The sequence below is a fragment of the Anabas testudineus genome, chromosome 3 (genome assembly GCF_900324465.2).
Source record: "Anabas testudineus chromosome 3, fAnaTes1.2, whole genome shotgun sequence".
NCBI classification, from domain to species: domain Eukaryota; kingdom Metazoa; phylum Chordata; class Actinopteri; order Anabantiformes; family Anabantidae; genus Anabas; species Anabas testudineus.
The window spans coordinates 9,455,595-9,477,164 of record NC_046612.1 but is presented as its reverse complement, the minus strand read 5'-3'; the positions used below and the strand labels follow the sequence as shown (position 1 = coordinate 9,477,164).

Here is a 21,570-nt window from a genome sequence, read left to right as displayed (position 1 = left end):
CAGCAATTTGTCTTTTATATCCACATTGATGACTACTGATGATGTTAGATGATATTTTTCTAAATTGTAGTGTCTTAGTTCATGTCCAAAGTGAATTGAAGTTGTTTTATGCTGCCTTTTTTCTCCTGTCTGGATTTTTATTTTAAATCATGCGCTGAGGATTCATTCATCAGTGTTTTGGACATGCATATTACAACAGCACTATCTTACACTTGTCTTTTATGTTGTGAAACAATGCAATCAATGCATTGTTAAATTCACCTCACCTTCAGTAAAGATATCTGTGAAGATGTCCATTTTAGAATATGACGTAATAGACGCTGACATGATCACGTTTCTTCTTTTTATTAACACTCTCTTTGACCTTTACATTTATGACACCTTATTCCAACTTCGCTCTTTTCATGGTGGTTTCTCTTTTCCCAGTTTATGAACACTTCTCTCATCTGTCAACTTTGGCATCTCTGCAACTGTCTCTGAGTTTATGCTCTTACCTGTCTCACCTCTCTTCTGTCTTTCTGGCCACAGTGATCTAGACAGAGACTTTTGGAATAACAACGACAGCAGCAATGTGCAACAGAGGTGGAGCTCCTACCCGCCCAAGGAGTTCCTTTTAAACATGTCTCCCTACGCCCCCTACGGAGACCCTCGCCTCACACCCAAGTGAGTCTCAGTCCTGGCTGGTAAGAGACCCCTCTATCCATGCAGGGCTGTAATGAACAGGGACTTGTATACATCTTGAAATAAAAACACTGAAAAGACATTATTAGCAATGTAAAGATTTATTTTGCACTCTGAATTAGTTAGTTTTAAAGTGCAAAAGAACCTGACAAATAAAAAAAAAGCTGGAGGTCAATCAATATATCCTTCTGAGCAGTCAAAAGATCACATTTAATAGCACCAAGTGGGGCAGAAAGCTTCATTTGTAATGCTGTCTGGCCACATATGCTTTACCAGAAGTCTCTCATCCCTGGTAATCCTCATGTTTTTGCATTCAGTCATGTCCACAGTGAGGTAGTGTTTAGTATGCACTGCCGGCCATGCAGCACCTGATAGAGATGTGCAGCACCATCCCTCAATGTTTCTGTGATTCCTGGAACTGCCCAAACATTGACAACGTTCCAAGCGAAAAGAAAGACAAGCATTTCTGTCTGCCGAAAGCCAACCAAAAAATAATTAATATATCTTATTGAAGGCAGAAAACAGGCTTTAAACGAAAAAAAATGTTTATTAGAGAAAATTCCGCAGAGATTTAAATTGATGTTGGACTCCCGACTTTTCGAGGCCTATCTGGTTGTTACAGTTAAAGCCCAGAACAACAGAGGACAATAGTGTGGCGGAAAAGAACATTTTATTTTGCTTCCACACATTTACACGGTGCACAAGTGAAAAGGTTTGATAGTCCCATTCCCTACAGCCCTGCTGGCCTCATCAGACCCTCTTTACCTCTCACCTGCAGCCCATGGCGTGTTACCATGGAGACAGACAACCCTCACAGAGCAGACTTCACCTGAAACTTTTGCACCTTTGTATAATCAGGATATTGTAGCACACTTAACTTTAACATATACTTATTAGTGTTTTGCACAGAGGGTTGACTGTTGTTAATTAATTAAAACATTTTCCTTTGAATGAGTTAGTTTTAAAGACATTTTAAAGACATGTTCCCATTCACTTCCTGACCGTAAGACCAATATGTTTCATTAAATATGAAGCAGCCAACAGCCAGTTAGCAGTGTGTAAAGACAGCAAAGAGGAGAAAACAACAAGCCTGACTCTGTGTAAAGGTGACACAGTCCACCTACCATCTCCTTTTAAACTCACTGATTAACACTTCATATGTTGTTTGTCTAATCTACTCTAAAAAAACAACAATTTGCTATTTTCATGGGGTTATTGGCAACTATTTCTTGGTTGCCAGGCAATTAGTAATTAAACTCCAGAAAGAAAAAAAAAACCCCATCACCAGGCCTGTAAAATGGTGAATGACGGTTTCTACACTAACAGTTAAACGAGCAAGATAAACCTCATTAATTACTGAGTTTAAGAGGTTTTGGAGAACAGATTGGATTCGTCTTTCCAGTCTTTATGCTACACTAAGTTAACCAGCAGCTGGCTGTGGCTTCATGTTTACGGGGCCCACATGACAGTGGTATCAATCCTGTCATTTAACTGGGAGCCAGAAGGCTAACGTATGAACGGGCTTTAACGGGTGGGTTTTCTGTTCTACGGTTTTCACTGTTTTGTGTTTTTATGTGTAGGTGTTTTGTGTTTCTGTTCCTCTTGATCTGTAATTTCTACTCATTAGTTGTCACTTCCCCCACCGTCCCTTCCAGTATCGGTCCAAAAATAACCACATTGTATTTGTTGTGTACAGTACAACAGTCAAGAGCTTTGTTTGGATAGTAAAACATCTGCCTCATAATAACATGCATTCCCTCACTTAGATGCATGTCACACATCACTGAGGTATTAAGTGAACCTGCTCATTCTTATCCTCTCTAATTACATTTCACTTGACTCTTTCAAAACCACAGGGAGATCAATTACTCTGTGTCTGTGCAGTGATGGTGAAATTATTGCGAAATCAGTGAGCAGCAATTGTTGTCGCGATTGCTTTGCATTATGTTATTGACATAATTATTTATTTAATAGGCTGATCATAATGACATCTCTGAGATACGTGATAGCGGATGAGTGAACTGTTTCGTACTATTTACTGTGGAAATAACGATGCTTTTAGCCAAGGAAGCCAAGTTTGTTTATCACCTTTCAAGCTCAGAGACAGTTCAAGGTATTTTACATAAGGTGAAGAAATGCATTGAGGCAGGAAACGTGTGCATTAGAACAACATTTAAAAATGAAAAAGGATAAAATAAGATGAATAAAATGCATCATGCAATCATATGTGACAGTCATGAGGACAGTGTTTCACTAAACACTGGACCAGATAGCTAGTGTTCAATGAGAAATCATTCACATTACCGTCAGCCTACATTTTATGTCTAAATGTCATCGAAGACGTCCCGGTGTGCAGCTGTGTGGTTTGTCCTCACTCTGTGGAAACTCCCTGTGCTGAAGTCGACGTTCTGTCTGTATTCTTCTTTGTGACATCTAAGTGTAGGTCGGTCTGGGAGGGGGCGGGGGGCGATGAGAAAGAATCGAGGTTAAAAAAAAAAAGTCTTTTTATGCAAGTTATGTGAAATGTTTTATTCAGAGTTACTGCAGATGAGTTGTTTTGTTTCCATCATGAGCTGCAGGTGAGATTACGGAGACACTGGTGTCCTGTTCTCATCACCTGCACCTGCCGTCTAATAATGTGAAGATGATGCATTTGCAGCATTACTCAGCTATTATGTCCAATTCTCAGAGCCAGCAGGTTGGTCACTGCTGTCCTCCATTGTGGAGTGAAATAGGACAGACGTGAGTGTTGTGGACTGTGTAACTTTGAGCAGGATAAACATGAAGATGATCTCAATAAATCATTCACAGTGACTATATATTATAACATATATGAGCTACACCACATATTGTCTCAACAACAAATAAAAACGATCCATAGTGTTTCACAGTGAATCTGAGGTCAGACCTCTTCACTGCTTATTTACTGCCTGGCTGACCAGCAGCATTTCTTGTTCTTGAGTTATTGTTGTGTAATGGACACTTGTTGTGTCTCTCACACCGGTTTGACTAACTTTACTGACAATACTTTTGCTCTCCGGCTCTGTGCGTCTTTCGTCTGTCTGTCTCTCTCTCTCTTCTTTGTATCCTCTCTTGGTCCTTTCTTCCTGTCCGTTCGTGTTTCTTTGTCTGCGATCCACCCAACCATTTTGCCCAGTGGGGCCGCGGATAAGGGTGGGCAGGGTGGTGCTGGACCCTCACCAGGGACCAGCGACAGCGGGGGTGGTGCTTGCTCTGGGAATGGGGCAGGGCCCAGTCGCAGTGACAGCGTTCGGAGCATGGTGACGGGTGGCAGCAAGGCCGGGCGCTGGCAGACGGTCCAGAGCCACATGCATGCCGGAGGCCTGCGATTTAGCAAGTGAGTGGCGCATGGTGACAAAGGGGCACGCATGAGGGGCTACAGTGGGAACAACAACAGCATGGTGTGGATATCAAGGAGGAGTGTGAGTTTGTATTAGCATCATGAATGGCACTGTTGCATGCACGCTCACAGATGAAGATGAAGCCATACTGCATTATTTTCACACTGTGCAGATGAAGATGTTATAAAGGAGGCGCCACAGTCTCAACATAACAGATGCTCACAGAAGATCTTCTGAAATGTCTTATTTATTCATGTGGAGTAACAGCTTTTTAAAGTCAGAGCGGGCTGGTGCATAAACAGCAGGAGAACACTTTTATTAGGCAGGTGTTACGACTAAAACCCTCTCCTGCGACATGGTCGAACGTCATGTGAGTTGAACCAAAGTTCACTGTGTATAAACCTCTGCAAACAGCTGAGAAGGTGTTGTGTTTTTTACAGCAGCCCATCAAATGGTGAGTAGCAATCTCATAGACCTTCTCTTGGTAGCTATTGAGCCAGATGAGATTCAGAATGATGAGCTGATGGTGTAAACATCAATGGTTGAAAGGAAACATAGCAATATTTATGTTTGAGCCCAGCTCTTGTTATAAAAACCTGGAGCATCTGATGCCAGTACACAAATCACACAAACTTATAGTAACACCACATTCCCACAGCAAAGACAGAGACACGACAGACATTTAGCAGAGTAAAGGACAAGTTTTCCTTTGTCTCTAATTATTGTCTAACGTTAAGGCTGCGTGAGGTCATGCTATAAATGTTCAGTTTTCAAATCACAATCTGTCCCGTATGTATGAGGTGCGTGTGGAAATGCAATGCAAATGCAGTTAATTAAATTTGCACTTTACTGGAAAAACCCCAGTAGCACATAGAAGAGACTGATGAATAATAAATAAAAGATCTCTTTAGCAACATGACGATTAGACGTGCAACATTTGGATGGTAGAACTTGATTTTCTTTGCGTTATTTTTAATTCTGGTCTCTCTTCTGTTTTACTGCCTTTTTACTTGTCCTTTCAGATCTTGCTGTATTTCCATTTCTCCTCTGGAATTGGTTTCTATTTTTGTGCATTTAACCCCACCCACCCCCGTCTCTACATCACTCTCTTCTTCTCTCTCTCTTTCGTTTTTCACTGTTGGTATTTTATTCTCACTCTGACTCAGTCTCCTTGTTTTTCACCCTCCTCAATTTTCCTTAATTACAAAATCATTCAAGGTTTATAGTCGTCTTAATTGACTTTCAAGCTAGAAGAAATGTGAAAATAAAATAACCCACTAAGTCAGTAAGAGGATACAGCAGATAAAAAAGGGCCCCGTGATCAGGGCGAATGAGTTGTGCATATGCTCGACAGACAGACGACAATAAAGATGTACAGTTCCTCAAAAGCACACGTAGCTCCAACAAACAAAAAAAGGACTCTGCTGCAGGGAATTTTCAAATGAGTAAATTCTGTGAAAAATTTATGACACTGGACAGACTGGTGAGATTTATTAGCACATGGACCACATCAGCTGTCTGGCCTGATCCCACTGTGAATCCAGCCAGATGTATTGATTTATTGCACTGTCAGTGATGAAACATGTTTTCCCAGAAATAATGTGCAATATACACTTCACTTTATTTGGTACACTTGTACAATTTAATACAAACCCATAAAGCAATTGCAAAAGCCTTGAATTTTAATTTTAGAGCATTAAGATTTCTCAGTTTTTAAGCAGAGAGAGGTGATAATTCTACTGTATGTTTTTAACTGAGGTCTCACTGAGGGGGAGTCGTGCTGCAGAACATTAGATTAAGAGGTGTTTCTAATGTTTTGGCCATCAAAGGACATCAGAAACACCTCTTAATCTTACTTTCTTTTCAAAAGTACAAACAGTTTACAACAGAAAAACGGTTTTCTTTGGGCATAAAAGTGATGTTGTCGATAACCTGGACGTACAAGTCTAGTCCAGATTTGTTCCACAGTTTGCTCGTGAATAAGTTTTCTGCAGAAATCTGAAATGTTCAGGCCTTGTTTGTTTTTGTTTTTTTCATGTACAGATTAAAAACAGAACGACTTCAAAAATCATTCATTTATTTTCTTCTACTCAGAAATCAAAGCTTTAGTTAGTAGCATAAAAAAGCAAACGTTCAGAGCTACACACCAGTGAAACTCAACTTTTAACTGGAGAAAATATTTTTTGTGATACCTCATCATTTAACCTAATCACTTTCATCCTCTGCACGTGAGAAGGTTCAGGATTTTGAAAGAACTCTGTCTGAACTGAAATGTATAGACCACATATAAAATTGTGTAACATAGATCATTTATGAAATTCACTGATTTATATTCACACAAATCAAGTTCAACTAAAGATAGGCGTTTCATTTTTCTAAAGAATCATTTGTCCTCCATCTGTTTGGTACGGTGGACAACTCTACATATAACAATACACATAATCCTCAGCTGCAGAATTATTCAGTCAGAGGCAAGAACCAGACGTTCGGCGAATCCAAAACATTTCCTTGTTGCTTTTGGGAACAAAACACTTTTCTGGAATGATTCAACTCAACCAAAATTGATAATGATTGAATGTTTGTAGTCTTTATAGCTTCAAATTCAGCATTAGAGGCACACATAAAGTCCCATTATTAGATATTTCTTATCAGTTATGTGTTTTATATACACAGCATTGCACCTTTGACTTCTTTATCAAAGAACCATTTCCTGAATGCAGTATTGATGATTCAGAGCTTCATCCAAGCCTTGGAAGTGCTCCAACTCCAATAGTTCCTCTGCCTAATGTTTGTCTACACAGAAAAATAAACAAGGCTTTTACTTCTGGATCCCTAAATGTTCAAAATATCTATTCCCACTTCAAAACTCTACAAGACGTATGCTCAACAGAAAATCTGCGTTTATACATTAATTTACATTTATTCATTTAACATATTATGTGGAAGTAAGTAAACATCCTCATCAAAGCCTGTCCTCAGGAAGGACTGATGGCGTGCAATACACAAATATGTGTGTGTGCATGAGTGCATGTCTATGAGCGCTGTCTTGAATTTACTTGATCCAGCATTGCTGTGCCCCTCAGGGGTTTTGTCTCCTGGCTTTCGAACGGAGTTAGAGCTGAGTTAATACTGAAGAGCGCTGCTAACACAATTCAAGTCCAGGCAGTAAATCCTCCCTCACAGCATTAGCTCCAGACAAAGCTGTTTAGCACAAGCTTACAGTCATCAGGCAGGGCAGTGATTGAGAGGAGGATAAGGGGTGAAGCACTATTACATGATTGTAAGAGTAGCAGACCTGTAATTAGAGAGCAGACTTAAAGAACAGTGATTGGAGGAGGTGCAGAGTTAGATTGATGTGAGGACGGAGGGTGGGGAAAAGACGAATGGGCAAAGGAGATGGAGAGTTAAAAGGAAAAAGAGGAAGGGAAAACACAAGGGGAGCAGATAGGACCTTAGAGAAAGGCCGGCGGAGGCGAAAGGCAACAAGGCAAAGAAGAGAGAAGTAGGTCACGGCTAATTAGGGAGCGCAGTAACATACAGAAACAATTTAGTGCAGCTGATGCAGAACAGAGACTCAAGTTAAGTGATAGTGATACTCCAACTTCAGCTTGACTTGAATTCCACTTAAGCAGAGGTTTGCTTTGACACCAGCTTGGAGACGAATAATTGTGTGTTTACACGTCGCATGCCAGTCCGTCCACACGCTCACACATACACTGGTATTGAGCATGAGATCAAAACTCTGTACAGTGGTTTTTGGTCCAGATGTTGAACAGTAATCTAAAGATTTTTCCCAACTCTCTTCTTCCTCTGCCTCCTTTTCTCCCGCTTTCGCTGATCTTCTTTGTTGTGTGTTATCTCTTGATCCTTTCTCTCTCTCGGAGCTTCACTATAAACGCTGCTCCCACATCTCAGTCAGTGCTGTATACAGTGTGTTTCTGACATTTTTATCCTCCCTGCACTTCCTTCTGATAGCAACATGATCGTGTGTTGACGTTTTTTTTTCTCTTTCATCATTTCATCCTTGGCAAATCCTCTCAAATATACATGCCCCCCCCTCCTATATCACTCATGCTCTCTCTATCTCTCTATCTCCTGTGTTTTCTTTGTGTCAATCTCTTCCTCGGTGCTTCCCACATGTCTGCTCAGTTTCGGGGACACTTCCCTTTCGTCTGCCTCCACCCTGGAGCACATCCCATCGTCGGCAGTGGCGCGCCCCCGGCCCCTGGTGCGCCAGCAGAGCCTCCAACAGCCCCTCACTCACCAGCCCCCTCCGGGTCCCAACGATCCCCCAGTCACCTCACAAAGCCTGGGCCAGCTACACACGGGTCCAGGCGGCGGGGGCCACCGTGGGGGCCCGCGGGGGGTCCGGGGGAGTCCGGCTGGAGCCTCTCGGTACAGAGGAGGAGGGGCAGGACGATCGAGGTCAAACCCAGGAAGCTGGGATCACATGATGGAGCAGATTCGCCACAGAGGGCTGGACGTCAAGTCGTTCCTGTAAGTCATGAAGTTTTCTACTTTGTAAAATGTTGCAGCGGGAAATCTCGACAGAATGTGAAAGTGCTGAACGACTGCTGATCTATTATTAAACACTGATAGTTATTCTGTCACTGTTGGATAATTTATACCGATGCAGAATTGTGAAATTAATGTACAATAATTCCCTCTGATGTCCTGTGGAATAAATGTTTAAAATAGCAGCAAATGAGACCACCCAGCTGTAGCGCTCAAATAATACTGTCACTGTAAGAGTGTTTGGTCCTTTTCTACCACTGAGGCTGCTGGATGGCACTGAATTGTCCTAGATTTGTTTCTAATACCGTGACCAGCCCTTTAGTTAGATGATGGTGGACAAAATACTGGAAACTCCTTTGAATATAATGTGATTTTTTTTGAGGCTGTGCCAGAGCTTCAGGTCAGCTGTGATGGTTTGCAAACCTGCAAATGTCGGGTGCAATGGATTTTACTACATATACACATACTGTAGACTAGAGAGAAACCTTTACCTTCGCTCCAACCCGACTAGCTTTTGAAAGAAATTCTTTTTCCAGTGTTTTTCCCATTCATTCACTGCTGAGCAGGATGGTGCAGGATGGTGCGAAGGCCACTGAATGTTTGAAGCACAGAGCACGGAGAGCTCTCCTCCTCCACTTGACTTGAATGATAGATTACAAATGATGTGCTCTACAACACAGCCTCACGTAAACGCCACCTCCCTTCCTGACCACAAACACAATCACACACACACACACACACACACACACACTCGCAGCTCTACTCTCCTGTACGTTTTTGCGTGTCTTCCCATTAACAGTGTCTCCAGGCCAGCGACCTCCCTGTCTGTGTGAATCATCATTCGAATAAGGCTGGGCACATACAGTATATGTGTCATCACCCATTGTACCTGTCCTCATGAATGTCACTCGACCATGCATGTTGGTTGTCAACCTTGAGAGGGATCCACAGTGGAGAGTGACTATGTGATTCACGTTTGTCCACGTCTGCTCACAGCGTGACAAATGAGCCATCCCGATTACACTTCAGATCAACAAAGCTGGTGTAGGTGGTAGTGATTTCACCGTCCACAGGTCTGAGTTCCCGTGTCTTTTTTTGGTCATCTAAACAGTTCCATTCACCTTATCGATGAGCTTCGTGTCGGTACTGTTTTCAGATCCCCGGCGGGCCTCTGTGCGCCTCTTGTTGCTTCAGCTGACAACCTCTTGTTAAGGAGGGAGTGCAGAACAGAACTAGTACGCAGACTGGGGAAATAGATCTGAAGTGTGAAAATGCAGTGAGATGAGAGGAAGATCAGATGAAAGCCGAGGAGAGACAGATGAAACAGATAAAAATGTCATACATAAGAAAGGATGACATAACATGCATATTTTTACCTTTTGATGCTACTAAAATATTTCTATAGTTCTTGGCTATGGGAAACATCACCCATGTTGTGGATTTCTGCATTGATGTGTCATAAAACATGATCTGATCTTCATCTAAGTCAAGAGTATTAACAAATATGATGTGGCTAAAACACTAAAAAACGCTTTTCTGAAGCCATTCTGTTGTAGACTTCTGATGATTTGGGTCATTGTCCTGTATAATCACCCAACGTCTACAGAGTTTCAGCTGACGTACAGACATTCTCACATTATCCTGAATAATTATTTATACACTTGGGAATCCATCTCCCTCCCAATCACTGCAAGCTGGCCAGGCCCTGATGCAGCAAAGCAGGCCCAAATCATGATGTTTCCCCCACCATACCTTTTACAGGTGGGATGATGTTTTCATGATGATATGCAGTGACCTTTTTACATCAGATGTAGTACTGTGTGTTCTTTCCAAATAGTTCATTATAGTTTCATCTGTCCACAAAACATTTTACCAATACTGCTGTGGAGTGTGCAATGTTCTTTTTAGTAAGCAGCAGCTTCCTTCATAGTGTCCTGACACCCTGCTTGTTCAATGTTTTATGTACTGCAGTCTCATTAACACGGATGATGAGCCAGTTTAAGTGATGCCTTCAAATCTCTGGCTGTAACTCATTTCCAGGGTTCTTCTTTGTAACCCTTTCCAGCTTTATGTAAATCAACAATTCTTGATTTTAGATCCTCTAAAAGCTCCTTTTGGCCAGGCATGCCTCACATAAACATATTCTTCTTGTGCGGAGCAAAAGTTAGAATATTTTTTGTAAGTCGAAGTAGTTCTAGTTCACACCTCCAAACTAATTTTCTAAACAAGACTCCAGGTATGCTAACCAAAGGGTTCACATACTTTTTCCACTAGCACTATAAGGTTTTTATCATTGTTCTCAATAAATAAATGTAAGATCAATTTATTTATTTATTTTAGGCTGATTATATTTGTTAAGACTCTTGACTTAAATGAAGATCAGATCACATAAACACATACTTTTTCTTGCCACTGTATATGAGTGATAAAAGAATAATTTCTCTAAAACAGTTTTCCCCTAAAATAAAAACAGTGGTTGCATTGGAACTTTGTGATAACATGGTCAAACCCACATCCAACTTGAGTAGGAAAGCTGATACATAAAATACAAATGAAAAATTTAATCTTTTATCATTATGCCCTAAGATTCTCGGCCAGTTGATGTTAAAGGATGCAATAAATGAGTGACGTTATATTTGAATGGCTCTTTATGTGCAAAGTACTTTATGTAGAAAATACATAAAAATCATCAAAAGGAAAAGAACATGTTAGAATTTCGTACATAATAGGACATCTGGGTTGGTATTTTGTGTCTGTGAATTACAAGGTTAGTTGTGGCCAAATGTTCATTTGTTGAGGTCACTGATTGCATGGCCTCTTGAATTCACGGTGCAGCATACTTTAGTAAGACATAATTTAAATGACTTCAGCCGTGTTTGGGGGGAGAATAATAGCTTAAAATCAACGTGATATGTTTCTTTGTTGCAGGTTTTTGATAAGGCCACTGCAATTTTCATGGATTTCTTTTGCATTTTCTTCTCTGTTTGTCGTTCTTTTCTGCATGTCATTTCAATTGCCGCTGTCTTTCTCTTTAATAAATTCAAACCTTTCTTTTAGGCTTTTGCTTCTCTATTTTTTAATGTTTTTTTTTCTCTAACAGAAGAGGATAAAGCCATGGAAACTTGGTTTTAGTGTTTCTCAACCTTTCTGATAATGATGCTCATTTCAGTCAAATACATTTAATAAATATCTTCAGTGGATTAACAACCCTCATAAGACATTCAATACATTTCTGTGGTTGTAAGAGCCCACACTGTTCACTGGTGCATTACATAACCTCAGATATTTTAATAATGAATTACAGGGGAAAAAAAAAAAAAAAAAAAATATATATATATATATATATATATATATATATATATATATATATATATATATATATATATATATATGTATATGAAATGAAACAAACTTATTTTAATTAAACCAGAGATGCTAAAACAATAGATAAATGCATGGTCTACTATAATATGGTACTATGGGGTAAAAGGAGCCATACAGCATAAGTATTAAACTAATGGAAGAATAAAATCCAGAATGTGACCAAGACATTGGCACCGAAATCATCAGTTTTTACAAGATACAGTATGTTACATAATCATGAGCACTGCACATTACAGAGTTAAGGGAGGGACTGCAACAACAACAACAACGTCCTGTGTGTGTGATGATGGCAATGGCAGATTATGTTTTCTTACAATATGAATCTGCCCACTGTAGATTGAAACACAGCCAGCCTTAGATTACTCAGACGTTTATTGTTCTTACTTGTTAGCTGCTTTAATACGTGCAGTGGCATTTTGTGTTGAAGTACTGTGTAGAAAGGAAAAATCCCATGGAAAACAAAACTATATGCAGTTAGTTGCCTTTAGGTTGTGCTATTGGTTCTTCCATGAGAACAAAAACAGGCTAAGTTCACTGTTTTGCCTGTTTTACTAGTGATAATATTCATTGGATATAAGAAAAACTTAGGCACATTATACAAAATGGCACAAAATGCATACAATAAAGAGATTAATACAGTAATTAATAGTCTGTTGCTCTGCAGCACAAGTTGTGTTGAGATCCACTGCAATGTCAAATATGAACTGAGCATTTGTTCAATTGAACTAGTGTCCTCACAACAGTCTACCACCTCTCTCCCACTCTCTCTTTTTACATGAAATGAATGTGTGTTGCGTGTGTCGCTGTGGATCTGTCACTACCTGTTTGTGTTTTTGTGTACGTTGGGGTGTGTGGCCCTGCGCCTATTTGTCCCCATACCCGTGTGGTCTTGTGATGTGTCTTGTTTGTTTGTGTGTCCAGCGAGGGGAAGATGGTTGTTCTGTCTCTAGCAATCGGCCTGGCTGAACAGGATGACTTTGCCAACCTCCCAGATCTGCAGGAGGCACCAGCAAGCAAAGAAAACGAACACACGCCAGAAAAGAGGTAATGAGAGAAAAGAGAGAGAAGAATGATGTGAGGAATGGAAAATAAAACAAGTAGCTGTTTGTCATCATGGAGTGGTACGTGATGTGTTTTCTCTGTTGTGCTAATGTAAGATGATCTGAAACATCAACAGTGCCAGAAATATAATTACGATAGAAAAAAAAAATACCACTGTTTATTACAAAAGACCTCAAATGTTAATCTGCATGGCTAGAATCAGCTGTGAACCCCTTCTCCGCAATTTAAACCCCACGTTTCCAGAAACACTACAGAGGGCGTGACTTTGGTATTCTCAGCTGAACTCAAGACTCTGGCTTGATCTTTGCCTTCTGTTTATTTCCCTTTTTGCTTTTTTGTTTAGCTTTTATTTCTCAGTTATTTATTTTGCAACAGCACGGTGTGTCCTTTCCAGCTTCACGTTCCAGTCCTCTCATTTTTTTTATGTCCTCTGTGGTCTCCGTCTGCAGCTCTCCGCTGCTGGTTTGATGTTTGTGTTGTTGGCACAGGAGAAGGGCACTCTCATTACTTAGAAGTAAGGTTCCTCACATGAAACGCTCGTCTCAAAATATGCTCATCTACCAGTGATCTCACAGCAGCTGCCAGGGATTGAACACAGCGTCTCAGCTGGTGAACAAAAGACGAAACACTGCCCTCTTATCACATTAAAGTGTGTGAAAAGTAACATGCTTAACCTGCTGTCTACCCTACCACACTGAGCACAAACCTGGTCTACATAACCCTTTGTACACTGAGCATTGCTGAGGGTTCTCCTTTACAGAAATGCTGCTTTTGAATTCCATTAAATTCCTTAAAATGCATTAAGTTTCTCTCTGCAGTTCGTTCAAGTGTGCTGTTCTAACTAGGTCATGGGTGAATTTGTGGCTGCTGAAAAATAGGAGTCTGTTTTGGAAGAAAAGAACATAATAAATGTGGCTTCTGTTTGATGTTTTTGCAACAATTATGACCTTTTTATGCTTTTAAAATTCAACTTTAAAATGTCTAAGGGTCAGTCAGGGGTTGAGGACTAGCTTACCTCCTGTCCCCTCCATCATCTGCTCTCCCTCTCTCTGTGTGGGGGTCTGTCAAGCATCTAACTGTGAGCGCAGCCAGCCACTGAGCGTCTACCCCGAGGGTTGCGTGGGCCAAGTTGTCTAGTGTCCTTCCACAACTAATAGCAGCTCTCCATCATCATCTCTGTCCATCTCTCTCGTCTCTGTCTCTGTAGTTACCCTGTAAGTTCCCTGAGCCTGTCTGCTGCCTTGCTCCTGGTCATTTTCATGGAGCCCAGCAGACGGAGAGTGATGGAACAGGGCGATCAACACGAATATACTGTATGTGACAAGACACTGTCACACACGGAACGAGAGACTGAATGAGTGGAAAGCCGTTGCTCTCAGCTTTTTAGTGAAATATTCTACAACATAAAAATAGACACCTCTATAGAGGTTTGAGAGTCTCTTGTTTTATTAATGAAATCAAACACAGCTCAGAGCACAAATATCTATAAAGTCTCATATTGGAGAAGTAATAGCAGAAAAACTATAAGTTGTGTGCAATGCAATTGTGTATAGGCTCACATCTATATTCCTTCCTACTTCCTACTTCTAAATATGGTCAGTAAACAAGCAGACCAAGTAGTACCCTGGCCTAATCCAACAGATTTTTTTTATATTTAGACATTAATACTTAAAGCTGTCCTGGGTGAGGGGGGTGGTACAGCAGAAAATACTATAAATGCAACATCTGCTTATTTACAAAACCACTAGACCCAGAGCAACAATAGCACTTATTTTGTAGTGTCAGTCTGAGGAATATTAGTCAAACGTTCACTGTGTTTCCAGTTCTGTTTGCTGTCTCCAGCAGCTCCTGATAGATACATGTGGGTCCCAAATATTCCACCATGTTCACCGTGTAATCAGACTATAAACAGCTGCCTGTTATGACAATGTATATGACAAGTCTGAGACTGAACCAAACTACTACTACTTCTACATATATCACAGCTGCTGGATAGATTGTTGTCAGGAATCATAAATATCTCATAAACACAAAACCATTATGGCATAAACGAACATATTAACTATATGATCTCTCTGTAGCCCTGTCTCTTAATAATGGTAATATGCTTCTGTACAATTAAATTGCAACGATATATTATTATAAGGCAAACACTGTACAGTGGGAAGAAAAAGTCAGTGACTTTATGTACAGTAACATAATCTAGTGACGTTTACAACTGATGTGAGGGTGATACAGAAAATTCACCTCTAAACAAATTTACAGAGTTCATTATCACCACCTGGTTTAAAGTGAATCTGTGATTTGGGATACAGCAGCAGCTGTAGATCTCGCCTACAAAACCTGTCTTTTATTTATTACATCGTAGAGATCAAATCCCTTAAAACACTGGTGCTGTGATTACAGTTAATTATATGATTGTCAAAGGACACATTTTCTCTCTCGCTGATCTCTCACCTTCTGACAAAGCTGGCGTTTTTTTCTTGCTCTGTGAAACGTCTTGTGTGAAGCATCTTATCGTTATGTAAGTCTGTTCGGGTCACTGTAGTAGACTGGCGAAAGCCCTGCGGTCGACTGGATATAATCGCCCACCTGCAGATAACCATGATGGAAGCTGTTTGTGTTATTATCATCTCAAAAAGCTGTTGTTGCATGGCAGAGCTGCATCTTAATGAGCTCGGAGATTCACCACACACGGAGACGCAACAGGGAAATAAATATGAATAAACCCAGAAGAGTTCACAGGCCCTAGACAACCTTCACTCAGAACACTGAGTTTGTAAAAGCTGTAAAATGTGCAACAGCTTCTGGAACACGGAGTATCAAAGCCGGCTTTCATTCAGTACAAGCCAACGGTATGTTAAGCCCACACAGACTCTCAGTGAGAGAACATTCAAATAAAGTCACAACGCCAGTCAGCACCCTCAGGAATCGGCCGATTATAAGTATATTCACAACACAACATACAGTTGATTGTCACTGGAGAATCGCATACTTGTAATTCACTGATGCTGAAACATTTTGTCAGAATTTCAACTCTGCTGTGAGTCGTGCTGCGGGATAATAAGCACTGTCAGTGTGGTTGACCATTCGCAACCTTTAAATGACCAACATGCAGCAGCGTCACCACACAAACAGAAAGTGCACACTTGAGGGCTGGAAGCTACCGTGCGAAAGAAAGTGCGAAACCTCACAAGCAATCTCACAGGGGATAAGAGACATCATTATCCTGAGCCGAATCGGATTTAAATTAAGTCTGTGATCAGTTTAACCTGCTTTGGTGCGAATAAAGTTACAACAGGTGCGATAAAGAGGCAAAAGCAAAGCAATCAGCAAAAAGGGAATGGTTTTTACATGCCACAGGCAAATGCTCTCTCTTTCTCCTTCCTGAGTGGTTCTTTGCAGCTGTTGTGCTTTGCTAGTGTTTTTGTCATTACTCTGGTTGCATGAGACAGAACCTGCAGCCCCGTCAGGTTGCACATCGACTCCAGCATCCATACGTGCAGTCGCAAGAGGGTTTGCTCAATCAAAGTTGTAATCTGACAGTGATAATGTAATACTGTACAACCTGGTGCTAGCGCAGCATTAATCAAGCAGGAAGTTGTTTCCACCCTTCCCATCCATCCAACATGTCTGACTCTTTCAATTGTGTGTCTGAGCGAGCAATCACAGCGAGGCAAGCCTTGTAATGACTCTCCAGGCTGGACACTGGTCTCCCATGGCAGCCTCCAGAGCCGGCAGTGGCTCTAGAGTGGATGATTAGAAAAAAAAAAGCAATGTAGGTCAGCACAAACAAGGCATCTTTTTAAAAACCTGTCAGATCCAAGTCTGGAGCTCATTCACCATCTCCCTGGTTGCTCCTTGTGGGCATGAGCAGAGGCTGATTTAAAAGAACTCATGAAAGGAAAGCGAGGGGGAGCATCGCAGCGAAGGTGTCAGTGAGTGCTGGAGGAAAAAACAGCGCTCTTAAAGCCATTTAACACCTTCTCTTTACTTTTATGTCTAATTTTGAAAAGGATGTGGCGTCACTGCGGCTTAATTTAGAGCTCTCCTCTACCTGATGTATAAAAACAGCAACTCCCAGTCGAGACAGAAGAAAATCAAGCCGGCCGAACACTGTGGAAGGCTCTGTTAGCTGCATTAGCCTGCATGTTGAGAGAGGCGGGGGCTGACATGATTTGTCCCTGTTGGTGGGGTGCACAGAGTGGGCTGACATTGAAACCTGCACCTCATCCATCATGGGACATGGGACCTATATTGTATTTCATGGTCTCCTGGGGCTAGTGTATGATCAGCCAGACCCAGATACAGTATGTTTATGGAGACGCACTTCCCATCCAGGCTCTGATGGTAACCCTCACTTTCCCTCATTCGTCCTCTCCTTCCTATTGCTCTCCCCATCCCCTCATCAATTTCCTCTCTAGCCTTGGTCGCCCTCGTTTTGTTTCTCTCCACCTCTGCTCGGCTCCTCATTCGATTTATTTGTCTCCAATAAACACCTTTTCTGACTTTGCATTGTTTTTACACCATTTTGTCTCCATTTCTTTCTCTTCTTCCCTTCCACAATCTGCTTATTCACCTAATACACCTTTTCCTTGAGGATGTTGACTGGCATTGCGACGGGATGATGTCACAGTAACGCTCCTCTGTCAGGGCAGATGACTGTCAGCTTGGCCAGAGTGATAAATCTGCTTCAGTGCTGACAGTCAGAAACAGGATGAGATTCCTCTGTGGACAGTTTTTATGCATTTAAATATTACATTTGCACCCACGAGCTTCCTGTATATTTGTACTGTAAGTGTTGACTCCAAATGTGTACCACAGTTCATAGTCACCAGCTCTGTTTCTTGCTTGTATAATTCATCCAAATGATAAGAAAGTCAATATTATACTGTTTTCCCACATGGAAATAAATGTGATAACGGTTTGACACTTCATAACTTATTTCATACCCCAAGGCAGGTTAACTTAATTATTTTTGGTATGACTTCTAGAGAAGGATAACTGAAACTGATAGAGTGTAAAATGCCAACAAAAATAGCTTTTTCAAATGAGCTCTATGATCCATTTTCTGTTGGAGGCACACTTCTTTTCTCTGGGTGATTAGTATTTAGGCAGCTTGTACACAGTGAACTTCTAAGCTTTAAGCATGTTTAATAACATTTCTTAATACAATCATGCACAAAGAGATATAGACTATCGAATCATCCTCTCATTCAATATCTTTTAGAAATGCACATATACTAATACTAATTTGTTTTGCCAATTTAGTTTAGGTGAGATTTTCTGCATTTTCATTTTCATATGCTATTGGCTATTACAGAGGCCCATGTACTTAGCAAAGTTCTTCAAAAGGATAATTGAAGATCCAGTCGAATGTTGAGTTGCTACACTTAATAATATGTGTTTTTTTTATTCAGATGAGTTCTCACCCCTCCGATGAGTTATATTTAGAAAATAGGAGCTCTGTGTCTGCTTCACAAAGTGTGCATACATAAGTGTCAGCTCTTAGCAAACAGATGGGAGCTCGATGTCTCCTTAGTTTCCTGTGCCCCAGCTTTGGAGAGGCTGTAGCAGCATTATACGGTCACTAGGTGCGAAGATTTGGTTATGACGTGTGTGTGCGTGTGCGTGTGTGTGTGTGTGTGTGTGTGTGTGTGTGTGTGTGTGTGTGTGTGTGTGTGTGAAAACATGCTAATTTAAATTCCTGCTGCCATGATGCTGTTCTCACTTGTATATACACCTCTCCGTTTGGAGTTTCTTTTTTCCTCCTGTAATCACACCTGGTGCGTACACGATATACCTCTGTCAAAGCTCGGAGAATGACACATTGTTCAGTCTTTGTTAATCAAAGCTAACCAGACTTCCCAACGGACAATGCTCATGTGGCATAGGTGAAGATAAGATGTCTGTCCCCTGGGATACAATGACCTGCTTTGTTCAATTACACAGAGGATGACTTACAACTCAGTGCCAGATTGTGGCCATGAGGTCAAAGGTCAGGGCTTTGGGTTTCAGTGCGTTAGATCACAGTGGTCATTCTCCAGGGACGTTGCCTTTGACCTGCAGAAGGATTGCATGCGGGTGTGCTCGTGTATTTTACCTTACTGGTAGTTAATTTGCATTTCCCTACTTTCAAAAAGTGAGATCAGAGCTGTGGTTATTTGGCATTTATGAATCAGCCATTTTCAGCGTGAGCTCACACGTAAGCGGTGTTGTGTGCTGTATGCTGTGGTGTCTTCGCAGGGTCACAGGGAGCTGTTGAAGTATAGGTATGAGAGAAGTTAAAGAGAGTGTTTCCAAAGCTTTCGAAATGTTTGCTCCCTTCGCCCTGTGGGCCTTTTAGCTATTTTCATATATGCCCCTCTCTGAGGAACTTTCTTGGATTTGACTGCCCTCTTTTGAAGACTCCTGTTACCATGGTTACTGCAAACCTGTGTAAAATACGTGATGGTAGTGAGTACAACCTTAAGTGGGAGCACACATTTCAGTAGTCATGGTTACAACAACCTCTAAAGGATGAATTATGTAACTGGTGTTGCATTTTAGACGAGATAGTCACCAGCAGGCAGAAAGGGGCAACTCACAGCTGCAGATATTTTTCCTTCTGTTTGTGCAAATTCCAGTTTTACACGACATAATACATGTGCACGAATTTTTACTTTCTAATAATTACAGTAATGTTGAGTGGATATATATTTAAAATAACTGCAGTGTGAGCTTTTTTTGCTATCATGGTTGAGATTTGCAGCACTTGCAGTACTTTGATGTAGCCTGTGTGTGTGTGTGTGTGTGCAGGTGTGTGTATATTTCACACTGAGTAAACATGCATATTTACACACATGGATGAACTCACCTTACTACCACACCCAAATGCTCCATGTCCCCCAGGCTGAGTTGAGGGCAGCAGGACTTTATTTACCTTTCATGTCACCATATGTTAATCTGTGGTGACTCTGAAATGCAACCTGTACTTGCTTATACTGTATGGGTCAGGAAAGCAAGGGAGTATTTAGAAAATGCAGCACTTCAGTAGCAAAAGCATGAAGAAAAATTCTGCTCTTTTGATAATTTTGGAGAATTTTATGTAAAACTAACTGAGTGTGGAACATGTTTCCGTCCTTTTAAAGGCAGTGCACCTTACTAAAACACACCTGCTTTCATCTTTTTAATCCATAACTTACTGTAGTATAAGACACATGGGCGTCATCATGTTTACCCATAATGGATAAGGCATTTCCATTTGGCTAATTCATACGTGTGGTTTTATCCTCTGTCAGTTAAATTTACGTTGATACTGACTAGTTAATGAAATGTCTTCATGTTTTCAGGAGACAGCAGCTGTCTAGTTAGGGATGCTGTGTTTTTAGACAGTAAATTAGTTAATCTACCTGAAGTGATGGAGTTGTTTTGCTTTCATTCGCTTCCTGCTACTATTATAAAACTCTCTGTTGAGCTTCTCCTTTTTTTTTTCTGCTTTTTGACTGATATTTTCTTCAGATCTCCACCTGGTTGGATGCATGCAGTCTCCTCTCGAACACATTTATTTATTTATTTTATCAGTTTTCTCTTTTCCAGTGTCTGCCTGCCAATTGAACACCTACTGGAACTGTGTTTGTGCTCTGCTCTGTTTGTTTGTTGTCCAACTTTCTTTTTTCATTGCTTACTTTTCTAGTGCAGACTGACAGAACGTGTCTTTGTACTGAATCATATTTATGCAAATGCTACAAAAACAGTCTGACTTTCTGGCTAATCCATTAAACTGGAGCAGTGAACATGCTTCATACATGCAGGACTGCATTAACTCAACAGTTTTTATATACATTGTATTAGGGTATTGCATGTCCTCTGCATGACAGAGGTGATTTAGAGCCAAATGTTCACATAGTAGCATAGTAGAATGAAATGCAGCTCTCCATTGTAAATAATGGAGAAAATGCCCAGCTGTGTTTGTGTAAGGTTGATTGTTTAAGATTCATGTGGTCGGTCTTGTGTGTGGGGTGTTGATTTAGTAGGGTTCGATGGGCTGTCACTGAGCCAACCCCTCCTACAAGTAAGCATTTATAGACTCCTTGGGTAGAGACCCAGCTGACAGGCATATATTATTTACTCTATAGTTAAAGTGGGGAATGCCTGTAAAGAGTCATCCATGTAGCTGCGACTGAATTGTTTAGAGAGGAGTAGGTGATAGAGGGGTGTATTTGAAACCATTCAGTCCTCATTGTAATAGCTTTTTAAAGGGAAGGTTTTAAACATCAGATGGTTACTGTGGTGCTGTAGCATCTACTTGGAACATAAACAGTCAATTGGATATAATCACTGTGTTTCACATTTTCGTGCTCTTAGAGCGCTACTGAGATTTTAGCACTGGCACTCAAATATCAAAGGATTAAGAGAATTTCCTTGGCTGTGACAACCGCTATTCCCACACGTTGAAATCATAAAGGTGACAAAACTCTGAGGGGTAACAGGCAGGATTTCACCATCCACGCAATGCATTTTCTATTGAGCGTAATTTTGCAGTAAATAAATTAGAAAAACAGGCCAACCTACCTTTGATCCTGGG

At 40.9% G+C, this 21,570-nt stretch overlaps 1 protein-coding gene across 1 annotated transcript in view; it reads left to right on the top strand.

Moving 5' to 3' along the window:
* Positions 1-21,570, top strand: part of syt7b (synaptotagmin VIIb) — a 73,356-nt gene that overhangs the window by 40,494 nt on the left and 11,292 nt on the right. The window contains exons 4-6 of the mRNA XM_026377697.1: positions 529-663; positions 8,193-8,540; positions 12,864-12,986. Of these exons, the coding sequence (XP_026233482.1) occupies positions 529-663; positions 8,193-8,540; positions 12,864-12,986 (606 nt within the window). The remainder of the gene's footprint in view (positions 1-528; positions 664-8,192; positions 8,541-12,863; positions 12,987-21,570) is intronic.